Source organism: Myotis nattereri (assembly GCF_964212035.1).
Source record: "Myotis nattereri genome assembly, chromosome: 12".
Classification (NCBI taxonomy): Eukaryota; Metazoa; Chordata; class Mammalia; order Chiroptera; family Vespertilionidae; genus Myotis; species Myotis nattereri.
Window position 1 is genome coordinate 74559537 of NC_138087.1, and position 14621 is coordinate 74574157.

The 14621-nt window shown below is 48.5% G+C and overlaps 1 protein-coding gene across 1 annotated transcript in view; it reads right to left on the bottom strand.

Annotated features, from left to right (window-relative positions):
- The window catches only part of DENND1A (DENN domain containing 1A), a 465733-nt gene extending 454848 nt beyond the window's left edge, over positions 1-10885 (bottom strand). The window contains exon 1 of the mRNA XM_081104118.1: positions 10794-10885. Within this exon, the coding sequence (XP_080960244.1) occupies positions 10794-10810 (17 nt within the window). The 5' untranslated portion in view covers positions 10811-10885. The remainder of the gene's footprint in view (positions 1-10793) is intronic.
- Between the last annotated feature and the right edge of the window lie 3736 nt (positions 10886-14621).

Here is a 14621-nt window from a genome sequence, read left to right on the forward strand (position 1 = left end):
TGCAGGAGCGGCCCCCTGGTGGTCAGTGCACTCCCACAGGGGGAGCACCACTCAGCCATAAGCTGAGCGGTAAGGAGCAGTGAGCAGGCAGGCGGTAAGGAGCAGTGAGCAGGCAGGCGGTAAGGAGCAAAGGGTCCCGGACTGCGAGAGGGATGTCCGACTGCCTAAGAGGATCGGGCCTAAGCCAGCTGTCAGACATCCTCCAAGGGGTCCCGGACTGTGAGAGGGCACAGGCTGGGCTGAGGGACCCTCCCCCGCCCCAGTACACGAATTTCATGCACCAGGCCTCTAGTTCATTTATAATATGACTTTGCTAACCTTGCCAAGTCATCTTTGACTCTCCTCTTGCCTCTTAACATGTAATTTGTCACCAAGTCATGCAGTTCTACCTAAAATCTCTCTCAAATCCATCCTTTTTCTTTCAGCTACCAACACCTCACTTTGGACCTTGATTTCTACAGTACAGACTATAACACAATTAGTAAACCAGTGGTCTCCAATTTTTTTTCCACGCATTCCTTCCTATCAGTAAAACATTTGAACATACAATTGCTATACATACATTTATAAATTATAAGAATGTTTTACTGTACTAATATAAGCATTGTACAACAAATATGCATCTATCAACAAGTGAATCTAAGAATCAAGTGAATAAATAATCTGATGAACAGAATGAACTGGTGATTATAATAGAATCAGGGACATAGAAAGGGAATTGACTGACTATTCTTGGGGGGGAAAGGAGTGTGGGAGATGCGGGAAGAGACTGGACAAAAATCGTGCACCTATGGATGAGGACAGTGGGTGGGAAGTGAGGGCGGAGGGTGGGGCAGGAACTGGGAGGAGGGGAGTTATGGGGGAAAAAAAGAGGAACAAATGTAATAATCTGAACAATAAAGATTTAATTAAAAAAATATATAAGCATTGTAAAACACAAAAACAGAAATTTTGATGGTTAATATAAAAACAAATATAAATTCTACCATACTCTTTTCACACCCTGGAGGCTCATTTTGCACAAGCCAAAGATATCAACTGTCCTAAAATACTGCTGCTAGAGTAAGCTTCCTAAGAACCCAAATCTGAACTCTATCCCTTCAATGGCCTCATGTCCCAGTGGTACAAGCCTACTTTTTCAACTTCACCTTCTATAATCTCACCTGCATATCCTGTATCTCAGTTACTCCTGTTACCTCCCTATGTCTTTTGCACACAGTTCCCTATGCCTGGGAAGTCCTTATTCTTCATAGACACTGATTTATATATAACAGGATCTCTAAGAGAAAAGTACATTCTAAATGCAGTTAGCGAACTTATAAACTTCTGGAATGTTAACATCTTTTTTAGAGGAACTTATATTTTGAACGTGCCTTTTGTTACTTCCATTATTTGTCTCCTTTTCAAGTCCTAAATACTTGGAAGAATGGATATGGCGAACTTATAAACTTCTGGAATGTTAACCTCTTTTTTAGAGGAACTTATATTTTGAACATGCCTTTTGTTACTTCCATTATTTGTCTCCTTTTCAAGTCCTAAATACTTGGAAGAATGGATATGGCCGAAACCGGTTTGGCTCAGTGGATAGAGCGTCGGCCTGCGGACTGAAAGGTCCCAGGTTCGATTCCGGTCAAGGGCATGTACCTGGATTGCGGGCACATCTCCCAGTGGGAGATGTGCAGGAGGCAGCTGATCGATGTTTCTAATTCTCTATCTCTCTCCCTTCCTCTCTGTAAAAAATCAATAAAATATATTTAAAAAAAAAAAAAAAAGAATGGGTATGAATTCAGAAGAAAAAAGTAGAGGAGACCAACTTTGTTTTGTTCTCTTTGGTTTATTTTTCTTCCTTGTTTATCTTTCCATTTCCCCTCAAAATCCTTTTAAGCAAAAGGATGTTGCAAATCCAGATATTAGTTCCCCCTACGGCCAAGGAAAAGGCTAAGCCATGGCAACCCATAACCAGAATTCCAGCCAGGACCTTACAGATGGCCTAAATAAAAACCTTTCCTACAGCAATACTTCAGGTTTTTTCCCTTCCTTCTTTCACCCTTCCTATCTGCTGTGCAAATCCCTCCACAATGACTATAACGGCTAAGATTAAATGATGGTGTTGCACCCAATACATTTTCCAAAAACATCATGAATATTCAACTGACTAACTCTGGCAACTAATAATGGGGAGCTCGGCCTCCAACACGACTTCTGTGCTGTCTTTGTATTGTCTCCGATGGGGACTGGGACAAAAGCACTACGGTGGAAAGAGAAAAGAGAAGAGGCATTAGAGCAGTGGTTCTCAGCCTTCTGGCGCTTTAAATACAGCTCCTCATGTGGTGACCCAGCCATAACATTATTTTCCTTGCTACTTCATAACTGTCATGTTGCTACTGTTATGAATCGTCATGTAAATATCTGATATGCAGGATGGTCTCAGGCAACCCCTGTGAAAGGGTCGTTCAACCGCCAAAGGGGTCGTGACCCTCAGGTTGAGAACTGCTGCATTAGAGGGAGAAGCCCGCTAAGGGAAGTCACATTTCAATTCTGGTCTTATCCACAGTAAGGGCGATAGGTCAACTGTGCTATCAACTGGCCTCAAGAAGCAAGCAAGCCTGTGGTGCATGTTGGTTATGGGATCCTTTAACAAGCAATCCAAAAAAAAAAAAAGACTGGCAGAGCTATCCTAAGAAGTCCAGCCTGCTGCTCTGTACCAGAGATGGGCTTATCCCCACTTCCAAGTCATTCCACTATTCTTCCTCTGGAAATCCTTCCTCCCTTCTCCAAACCTCACCTTCCTTTCAGTTCAAGTTCCAACTTCTCTGAGAAAACTATCTCTGTCTACTTTGCTCTTTCGTTTTCTACACAACTCACTAGACCAAATACAATGAGATACCACTTTACACAAAATGGTGCACTTGCTTTGGAAAACAGTCTAACAGTTCCTTAAACAGTTACCATACAATCCAGCAATACCATCCTGGATATATAGATGTTCATAACATCTATAATATAAAACCCTAATATGCAAATAGACTGAACAGCGGAACGGAACAACCGCTCGCTATGATGCGCACTGACACCAGGGGACGCGTGCAGAACATGGTGGACATTGGCAGCAGGTGGCAAAGTGCGGAACATGGTGAGCATCAGCCACAGCAGGATGGTGGAGCAGGTAAGCAGGGGCGCCAGATGAAGGTGGGGCACCAGTCGCTGTCATCAGGTGAGTCTAAATGGATACTAAAAAATCTTTCCTCCCATGTACTGCAGTCCCACCGGGCGCTCGCACCTGCTGCCAGCGCCGGTCCCACTCACACCCACCTCCAGCACCGGAGCCGCCACTCACAACTGCTGCTGGCGGCTGGCACTGGTTCCGATTGCCCCTCAGGGCTTCTCCACCTCCCCCTGCTCCTGAGGGGCGACTGGGGCAGCAGCCGCCACTCACATCCACAGATGGCGCCAGCCCCAATCACTCCACGCCTTCAGTGGGTGCAAGCGGGGCCAGCGCCATCAGTGCGTAGGAGCAACAGTGGCAAGAGCGGGGCTGCCAGCAGATGGGACTAGGGGATGCAGCAGGAGGGACTGGGTGGGGGCGCACAGGAGGGCCGAGACCTGCCCCTGTGCCCACCACAGCCTTGCAGCCCACAGTTCAAGGTGCACAAATTCGTGCACTAGGTCCCTACTTATTGATAAGTGAAAACAACCCAAATTCCTAACAACGAATGAATGAATGAGTGAATAAAATGTGGTTTGTCTATACAATGAAATATTACTCAGCAATAAAAATAAAATGTTCATATGCTATAATATGGATAACATTTGCAAGACAAAGAACTATATATTGTACAAGAGGCCTGGTGCACGAATTTGTGCACCAGTGGGGTCCCTCAACCTGGCCTGCACCCTGCAATCTAGGACCCCTCAGGGGATGTCGGATAGCCAGTTTTGGCCAGTCCCCACAGGCCCGATCCAGACAGGAAGGAACCTGATCCTGGGCACTGAGCATCTGTTCCCTGGTGGTCAGTGCATGTCATAGCATCCAGTCAACCAGTCATTCAGTTAATCAGTCGCTTAGGCTTTTATATGTATAGATGATTCCATTTATAAGAAATACCAAGAATAGACAAATCTATAAAAAAAAAAAAAAAGACAAATCTAGAGCAACTACAAATAGTGATTGCCTAGAGCTGAGAGGGTTTGGAGGGGAAGGGGGAGCGACAGACAGCTAATGGGTATGGGGCTTCTTCCTGGGGTGATAAAAATGTTCTGGAATTGGACAGTGGTGATCAATCACATTTTTGTGAGCATACTAAAAACCATTTACTGATCCTATATCATAAAAGGCCAGCCACCATAAGCATAATGACCAGAACAACCAGAGACCAGAACCACCAGGGCCCCTCCCTGAGCTGGCCACGCCCCCAAGCAAGCAGTTAAGGGTGATCAGGCAGGCAGGCAGACCAACGGTTACGGGTGATCAGGTAGGCAGGCAAGTGGTTAGGGGCAATCAGGCAGGCAGATGGCCCCTCGCTGGGCTGGCTCTGCCCCCAAGCAAGCGGTTAGGGGCGATGAGGCAGGCAGACAGAGTGGTTAGGGGTGATGAGGCAGACAGACCAGCGGTTAGGGGTGATCAGGTAGGCAGGTGAGTTGTTAGGGGCAATCAGGTAGGCAGGCGAGCGGTTACGGGTGACCAGGTAGGCAGACAGCCCCTCGCAGGGCTGGCCTGCCCCCCAGCAAAGAAAGAGGGAGGCCCAGGCCACCAGTGCAACTCTGTGGCAGGTGTGCGGCTGGCCAACAATCACCCCACGCCTGTCGCCTGCAGAGGGAGGCCACCAGTGGCAGGGGAGGGGGGGGCAGCGCTGCACAGATGGCAAGCAGTGGCGGGAGTGGGGCCAGCTGCCTGCAGCCAGGGGAAGGAAAGCCCCAATAGGCCCTGATCTCAGGCCAGGCCTAGGGACCTTATCCGAGGGGTTCCGGGTTGTGAGAGGGTGCAGGCTGGGCTGAGGGATCCGCCCCCCCCCAAGTGCATGAATTTTCATGTACCAGGCCCTTAGTACACTATAAAAGAATAAATTTTATGCCCTGGCCAGTGTGGCTCAGTGATTAGAGTGTTAGCCGACACCAAAGCATCATGGGTTCAATTCCCAGTCAAAGGCATATACCTGGGTTGCAGGTTCAATCTCCAGCCCAGGTCGGGGAGCATGGAGGAGACAACCAATCACATTGATGTTTCTCTCTCTCTCTCTCCCCGCTCCCCCCCACCCCCGCCCCTTCCACTCTCTAAAAATCAATGGAAAAAATATCCTTGGTGAGAATTAACAAAAAAAAAAGAATGTTATGTGACTTATAACTTAATAAAGTTTTTTGCAGACGACCACGGCCTACAAGTCCCTGCTCAGGCCCCAGTTTCTCTCTGAGTTTAACCTCAAATGTCTCTACCATCAGTCACTTCCCAAACCCCTTGGTTTTCTATCAGTCCCTGAAATACGGCTAGGGTTTTCTTACCTCCAGGCCTTTGCATACTCGCTACTCTCTGCCTGGAATAAAAAGTCTTTTCAAGTCTCTTTACATGACCAATGACTTCTCATCCTTTGCGTCTCAGCTCAAATATCATCTCCACTGTAAGCCTTCCCTCTCCATCTAAAATAGGACAGCCGCTCCTATCATTCTCTCAGAATTTTGTTTCCTTTGTAGCACACCCACATAGCTTTACGTGAATTGATTTCGGTTTTTTTATGTCAGGTCCACCAGACTGTAAGCTCCAACAAAAGTAGGAATGAATATGTATTATTATTCACCATTACAATTCCCAATGTCTAACACTATCCCTAACACTTAAGTGCCTAATAAAATGGTAATTATTATTTTTATTTCCCTACTGTGCCATTCCTGTATTGAGATGACTATGACTGTTGCCATCACAACCACCATCACCACCACCGCCACCCCACCACCACTCTTACCCTTTTCATACCCTTACTCATCTCCCCTGTCTCAACTAAAACAGTATCTTCTTGATGAAGCCTTCCTTTCTTGAGCCCTCCTTGGAAAACAGTCTCTCCTCCACTTATTCACTTAGTCATCACTGGCTGCAACTCCACCATAAAAAAGATCTTTTTGCCCTGGCTCGTTTGGCTCAGTGGATGGAGCATCAGCCTGCAGACTGAAGGGTCCCGGGTTCAATTCCAGTCAAGAGCACATGCCTGGGTACGGGCTCGATCCCCAGTGGGGGGCGTGCAAGAGGCAGCAGATCAGTGGTTCTCACCATTGGTGTTTCTCTCTCTCTCTCTCTCCCTCTTCCTTACTCTCTGAAATCAATAAAAAATGTATTTTAAAAAATGATCTTTTTGTATTATACTAGGGGTATTTTTTTTGTTTTGGTGGGGAGGGGGCCTGCAGGGAGTTGGTTTTGTTTCACATTTCTGTCTTACTACTACTTTGGGAAGCCTTAACTCGAAGGAAAATCTCTTCATTTCTATGACCTAGTGCACTATCAGGCACATAATATAATAGTACCAGTTATGATAACTATAATAACTAACATTTATTGAGTGTTTAATATGTGCTTGACACTCTTCTTAGTTCTATAATGAGTGAATGAATAAATGGATAAATTTCTTGGTCACCAACCTCAAAGTGGTCAGAGTCTGACAGGGACAGAAGACAGTTATACAGGCTAATGCAGAATAAACACACCCCAAGGCCAAATCAGCTGCCTTATCCTGTCCTCTATGCCTTCACATCTTTGAGTATGCTTTTCTCTGAGTCCATAAATGTCAGGTTTCTTCAAACTCACTTAGAATACTTCCTTCGATTACTTACAATCCACTTCCTGCTGTTGGTGCCTGGAAACAATTTCTAGGATGTCACCACAAGCAGTATTAAGCTGCCACACCATTTCCTGCTGTGTGTCTGCATTATCAGTTAAATTGCTTCATATTAACCACATTCCAGTCCACTGGGATCACTCAAACACCAACTAAGATTGAAACATAGCTGTCGAAGATACTGTCACCACGGCCCCTTTTATCCTTTAAGTATCTGCTCGGGTTTAAAGCTTAGGAGCTTTCCAGGGTACTGCCTCCATAACTGGTGACCTTTTCTTTCCTTTGTGTTTGGTGTGAGGCAAGACAATGTTCCTCTAAATAAAGTGAACATGAACTGAACACCCTTTAGAAAACATAAGGAACTATCCGCCTAGACGAGGGCAAGTTGGCTTAAAAACTTATAAAACTCTTCCTCCTCAAGAGTTCAAGTAGCAAATTGTTCTTTTAACTCCATATAAACTAAATTAGGATCTTAATTCAGATCCTAACATATTCTTAAATGCATTCCATAAACTCTTCCTAAACAATCTGTGTGTCAGGTACTGGGTTTGACACAGAGAACTCAAAGACAAATAAGAGAGTCCCTACTCTCAAAAAGTTCATGTCAGGCTGAGTATGGAAGACAGACAAGGAACTGGATTTAGTGCTATGACACAAGGGGCCACTGAAACAGATAAGCCCCTGGCCTAGGCTGGGGAGGAAGATGCACAGATGAGGAGCCACTGGCCTAGGCTGGGGGGATGCACATCAGATCAGGGGCACCTGGCCTAGGCTGGGGAGGGGGAGGCACAGATCAGGGGCACCTGGCCTAGGCTGGGGAGGGGGAGGCACAGATCAGGGGCACCTGGCCTAGGCTGGGGAGGGAGATGCACAGATCAGGGGCACCTGGCGAAAGCTGAGGTGGGGGCAGGGGGACTGGCACCAGGGCAGGCTTCCAGGAGATAGTATCTGATCTTAGGCCTATAAACTCCCATTCTCTCATTTTAAAAATGTAGCTCATAGTACTTCCATCATTGGACAGTTGTGAGGATTTGATGAAATGGTTCACATAAAGCATTACCACCATGTCTGACACAGAGATTGTACTCAACCAGCCTTAGCTTGAAAGGAAAGTCTGATCAGGCACTAAATCTCAATACTTATGCCTAGCAACTCAACTGATATACAGCAGACACCAGCTTCACAATTACATGATTATTGTTTTTAATAACTTTTCTTTTTTACTGAGAGAATGTTAAGTCCTGCCCTGAATGTTAACTAACAGTCTAATTCCTTTTCATCAAAACTTTCTTCTCCATTATCTGAAATGTCCAGTTCTCTGATATTTCTGGTATAAAATATACTAGTTTTCTTGTTTTTTTGATAAAGTGTAAAAGGAAACTAACAATTACTGAACTTTTAATATGGACCCTGAAGTCATGGTGATACTATAGTTACTGTTCATAATGACCCTGCAACAACAGTTTTCCCCATTTTATCCTTGGGGTGAATAAGGAACTTCGTAGTTAGTAGACAAAAGAACTGGAATTTGAATCCAGATCTGACTCTACGTATCAGCCTGACTGGGCCACATGGCATCAGAGACAGCAAAAGAAAACACAGCCAGCCACAGTGCTCTCCTGCTTGGAGGGCCCACAGTGTACTCTCTGCCTCCTACTCCCCCACCCCCAGGACTGTCCTACACAATGGAGCCTGCACACTTGGATTTCACCTCAGCCAGGTGAACCCCTTGAGCTACGTGTCTTCTTTCCTATCAGCATGGAATGGTCAGCAGCAACCAAAGCTACGTCCTCCAACAAGTAGGGCTGCACCTAAGCAGGTTTCCTGGCCACCATTCCTACCTGCAGGCAGAAGTTGCATAGTCAACAGTCACCGTAGATCACAAGTACTTTTCGTAATCTCTCTTCATATTCTCTTTCAGTCTCACCACAAGTAAAGTTAGTATATTGCCCAAGTTTGTATCACAAAGCAGTTTCAACATCAAGGCTAGTCTTTATACTAACTTACTGCATTAGGAAGTTCTCTTGCCCAAGTGCTCAGAGTGATGGGTTCCCAAAACGCACTTGAGATATGTATCTGTTAACCTGCAATGTTCACACGCAAGACAGAGACCCCATGCCCACTCATCTCAACTCCTGCTTGTTGGGCTTTCTCTACCTGCCTCGTATCAGACCGGTGTCTGAACTTCTGCGTAACAAGAAGGGTGAGCATCCTCACAAGCATCCTCTGCAGCTCTAAGGTGGCTTTTGGGAAGTGTTCGTCCGTGCTACTGAAATCCAAGTTTAAAACTCCTCCTTGGAAGCAGGAGCTCCGCATGGAGAGCCTCTTTAATCCCAACGCTTCAACAACTGTGTCTTTTCACCTCCCAAGCCTCTAGAGCAGTGGTTCTCAACCCTCCTAATGCCGCGACCCTTTAATACAGCTCCTCATGTTGTGGTGACCCCCAACCATAGAATTATCTTCGTTGCTACTTCATAACTGTAATTTTGCTCCTGTTATGAATCGTCATGTAAATATCTGATATGCTCTATATGTTTTCCGATGGTCTTGGGCGACCCCTGTGAAAGGGTCGTTCCACGCCCAAAGGGGTCGCGACCCACAGGTTGAGAACCGCTGCTCCCCAGCTCTTCTGTGGGACACGCCTCTACATTTGTCCCCTCGTTTCCACAAAAACGAAGAACAGTGTTCTCGTCCAACTCTTCCATTTTCATTATGAACAGACTCTGCTAGCTCCACAGAGCAAAGGTCTCGGGGCTGTGGCAGCAAGTACGAGACACAGTCTGTGGCTGGAAGCCTGAGCCCCGGGGAACGACTCGGCTGAACAAGTCACATGGCATGGACATCGAGGGGGCAAGGATGCAACTTCTGCATAATTACTAGATTCTGCCCCGAAATCCCTTCCCCTTTCAAACTTCCCCTGGCACAATTCTCACAGTGCTGAAATAAACACATTCCGCGGGCTTTCCTGTAAGCAGGTTTCAAGTGTCCTGGGAAAGCTGTTTTCGGGAAAAGCCTATGCTGTCAACTTTGTTGTCAAGTGCCCTCAAACCAGGCTGTTACTCAGGAAGAGGGAACATTTGTTAGTCATTAGAGATAAGGCATCTCGCGCTCTGGAGCTGAGGAAGGGAGAGGCCGAGCGAGGACCTGGCTCGGAGGGGAGACAGAGTCCCGCACAGCACTCCCAAGCCGGCCTGTGCTAGAGTCTGTACTTCCCCAAGTCAGCTTCCAGCCCCGAAGGAGGGAAACAAGGTTCCGATGGGCTCTGAAGTTCGACGCAGCAACCATCCTGTCCCCGATCCTGTCCCCGGGGGAACCGAGCCCCGGCGGGACGCCAGGTGGAGGGGCGAGCGGAGCAGCGCGCCCCACTGGCTCACTGAGCCGGCCCGCAATGGCCAGGTGCTCCGCTCCGCACGGTGGGGACGAGCACAGGTAAGAGGGGAACCAGGGGAGAGACGAGGCCCTGCACCCCAGAGTGTCCAGACCTCAGGTCCCTGAGCGGCCCCCTCCCTCCGAGAACCTCACCGACTTCTGTGCCCCCTCCACCCCCCAACCCCCCCGCCCCGCAGGCCTTCGGCACCGGCCGCTACCTCTGTCTCAGGGGCGCCCCAAGCACACCCATTCGGGGAGTTGCTTCCGGACCTTCCTCGCCCTCCCCCCAACAGTGAGACCATTGGCAGAGGCGCTCCGTGACCCCGGAGGGCAGGCCACCTGGTCATCTCAGCGGCTCCTGCCCCAAGAGGAGTAGGGGACACCTGACCACCGGCGCCCTGCCACCCCACGCGCTCCCCACCCCACCCCCACGCCTCCCTCAATCACCATGGCAACCGTCCCCCTCCCCGCGTGACGCCGGCACGCGGGGCGTCCCTGGGGACCCGGCAACAAGTCCCCCGCGCGACCCACGGCCTTCAGCTCTGGCCCGGCCTCGCCGCCCCGCGCCCGGCCCAGCCCCGCCCGGCCCGGCCCGGCCGCACTCACTTGATCCTGGAGCCCATGGTCCCCGGGCCTCCTCATGGGCCCGCGGGCCGCTCGGCGCTGCGCTGCCTGCCCGCCCGCCCGCGGCCGACCGGCCTCCCTCCGGCGCTCTCCCCGCCCCTTCCTCCCTTCCCTCAGGCAGGGCCCGCCCGCTCGCGGCTCGCTCCCTCGCCGCCGCCGCGCCTCCCGGGGTTAATGTTCCAGCTCCAGCCCGGCGAACGCCACGGTCCCCGGCGCGCGTGCCCGGCGCGCGCCGCCCCCGCCGCCCCTCACACCGCCGCCCCCTCCTTCCCGCGCCGCCGCCGCCGCCCGCAGGGGCTGCCGGGAAGTGTAGTCCGCTCCCGGGAGGTGGGGCCGCCGGAGAGGGTGGGTGGGGACCGCACTTCCGCCCACTGACTCTCAGGGCTTGTGTATCAGACCTCCCTGGCACAGGCCCTTGCAGAGCTCCATGCCACTGATCTCCTATGAAAACGCTACCTGCAACCCCCTTGGGAAGGCCCCCACCCCATAGAGCCCCCCAGCTCCCCTGAAGAAACCCTCGCCCATTCCTCTCTTACGGAGTTCTCCACCAGAAGCTCTGGGGTAGAGAGATCTGTCTCCCACTCAGGCCTCCCTGAAAACACAAGTTTTCCCTTAGATAATCCCTTACCTTCCAGTAAGCTCCTTAAGGGAGCCACAGGCTCTCTTTTTCTATCACACCATCCACTTCCCTCCCCAACATGGTCCTTGATGGTGGCCCCTTGCTCACCCTTTAGCCAGTGGTTCTCAACCTTCCTAACGCCGCGACCCTTTAATACAGTTCCTCATGTTGTGGTGACCCCCAACCATAAAGTTATTTTCGTTGCTACTTCATAACTGTAATTTTGCTGCTGTTATGAATAGTAATGTAGATATCTGATATGCAAGATGTATTTTCATTGTTCACGACCCACAGGTTGAGAATGGCTGCTAGACCTTGAAGGAGACCTCACATACCCATAGGAAAGCCACCTGGGGGTTCATAGGACCTATTTAGTGGTTCTGCTTTATACTTGAGGGCTTTAGTCTCCCTTTATCAGACATTTCAGGGGCTCCTATACAGAAACCTCATGTCATCATAACAGTCCCTGATAAAGATTAGCTCAATGCAAAATGAAGGTATTTAAGAGTGAAGATCACCAACCTGCTACCTACTCCTGCTTCCCCTTGGGGCTCACTTTCATGAGCACCCCAATAGCATCTCCTCCAGGCCTGGAGGAATCTCAAAGGAAGCAATCATGACAGCTACCATTAGCTACTGCTCAATGAGTGGGTGAGTCCGTGTTCTCCCTGAACCAGGCACATTTCCCCCACACGTTTTGCACCAATCCTCACAATAATCTTGGGAGTTTAAAGCCCATTTCACAAAGAGGAAACTGAGGCGTTTGCTCACGGTTACAGAACTAGCACAGGTTCAGAAGAGATTGGCATCCTGGCTGAATAAGTCCTGACACATGTGACATAATTATGCTTAGAATGATGACACCTTTGGCCATAAGAAGACACAGTATGTTCATAGTTCACTTTTGAAATCAGGCCTTTCTTTCAACAATTGTCTGTTCTGAAATGCCCTTTATTCCTTCCGCAATTTAGCTTTTATAAATTCAGTGTCTCTCCCACCCCGCAGTCACTACAGTAACTGGTCCTAGGCCCCCGCCAGGCAGGAAGCAAAGAAAGCAAACACTCCTTCTTTTGGATTTACATTCTGGATAAAGATCATTTCTCTCTGATGCCTATGCCCTGAGGTTGTTGATAGCAAAAAGGTGAACTTTTTTAAAATTAAAACACAAACATTGAAAATCTTCCAGACTGCCATTTTGAATTCAAAGTCTTTTGCACCCAGACACCAACACCGACTTATAAACACCCCCAGGAGCAAAGCTCTGCCAGACTGACAGGGCCTCTGTGGTGTTTATTTACCTTGTTTCCTATGAACCTTCTCCAAGGAACGGTTGTTATCAAGATCTTCCCTGGAATGAGCAGCCAGTTCAAAAGCTCTGAGCAGGAGTCTATAAATACGGTTATTTGGTGAAGGGTAAAGCTGGATACTTTTCAAAGGAGGTTGTAGCCATCCTGGCCACAAAAATGTCTGAGTGCCTGCTTGAAGGTAGTGATGTTGGTGGTGTTGGTGGTGGTGGTGGTGGTGGTGGTGGTGTGTGTGTGTGTAAGACTGGAGTGGAGGTGGGGGATTATGTATCTGTCCAGGTGGCCTCTGAGACTGCAGGGTGGTCTGGGGAGAGAGCATTGAACTGGAGTCTGGCTTCTGATATTGTCTGCACCACTGACGAGCAGAAACATTTTAAGTAAATAATTAGACCATTGTCTGCTTCAGTTTCCTCCTTGATGAAATGGGTATAGAGGATGACGAGGAGCTCACATCATAAGAGAGAGTATAATGTAGGAGCTAAGAGAGGCAGTGGAACCAGACTGCCTGGGCTCAAACCTGAGCCCTACCTCTTACTGAAATAAATGTGCCCTTGGGTAAGTTATTCAAATCTCTGTGGCTCTGTCTGTAAAGTGGGAATTATGGTAATAGACCTATCTTGACATGAGCATTAAATGAGTTAATGACACTTATAAAGTACTTAAATAGTGAGTGTGATATAGTGAGCACTCAAAAATTATCAGCAACTATTACTATACACAAGATACTTAGCAGAGTTTGGCTTTTATCATTAACTAGAGGCCCAATGCATAAAATTCATGCAAGGGGATCGGCCCTCACAGCCCCAGCTTTGTCCGGAAGGTCATCCGGAAGGTCATCCGGATGGTCATTCCGATGTTCGGCTGTCCGGTCTAATTAGCATATTTCACTTATTATTAGCAACTAGAGGCCCAGTGCATGAAATTGTGCACTGGATGGGGGAGAGGGCAGGTTCCTCAGCCCAGATTGCGAGAGGGCACAGGCCAGGCCGAGGGACCCCACTGGTGCACAATCAGGGCTGGGGAGGACCCCAGGGAGGGACCATGAGAGGGCTCCAGGGCATGTCCAGCCCATCTCACTCAGTCCCGATCAGCCGGACCCCAGCAGCAAGCTAACCTACTAGTTGGAGCATCTTCCCCCCTGGTGGTCAGTGCACGTCATAGCAAGTGGTTGAGCAGCCTTAGCATATTATTAGCATATTACACTTTGATTGGTTGTTCGGTTGTTTTGCCGTTCGGACTATTTGCATATTACCCTTTTATTATATAGGATAGTAATAATCTTCATAATAAATAGGCCTATACTTGGATTCAGAGACCTGAGTTTCCACCCCAGAATGTAATTGTTTCCATTCTGAATCAGATAGAATTCAACTCAATGTAAAGGACAGAAGACTGAAATAACAGTGACTGAAAAATTAGAAGTTTCTTTCTCTTTCACATAAGGTCTGGAGATGAACATTCCAAGGCTGGCAATGCAATTCCCTAATGCATACTCCAAGATTCGAAGGCCTTGGAGCAGGACAGGGCAGCTGATTTGGCCTCGTGGTTGTGTATATTGTACATTAGCTTATATACCTATCACACTGTGACCTCCTTGAGGTCAATGACCCAGAATTTTATGTTATTACTCCCCTCTCCTCCAAATGCAGCTTCCACCTCCTGGTCCAGGATGGCTGCTTGAACTCTAGCTATCTAATTCACAACCAAGAAGCCAGCAAGAAGAAGGAGGGCATGTCCCATGCCAACCCTAATCTTTAAGGATACTTCCATTTACCTGCAATTGGCCAGAACATAGTTATACAATCACATCTCACTAGGAAACATAACCTTTACTTCAGCTAATCCTGTGCACAGTTCCAGGGGGGTGGTGAGTCTTTCCAGAGAATT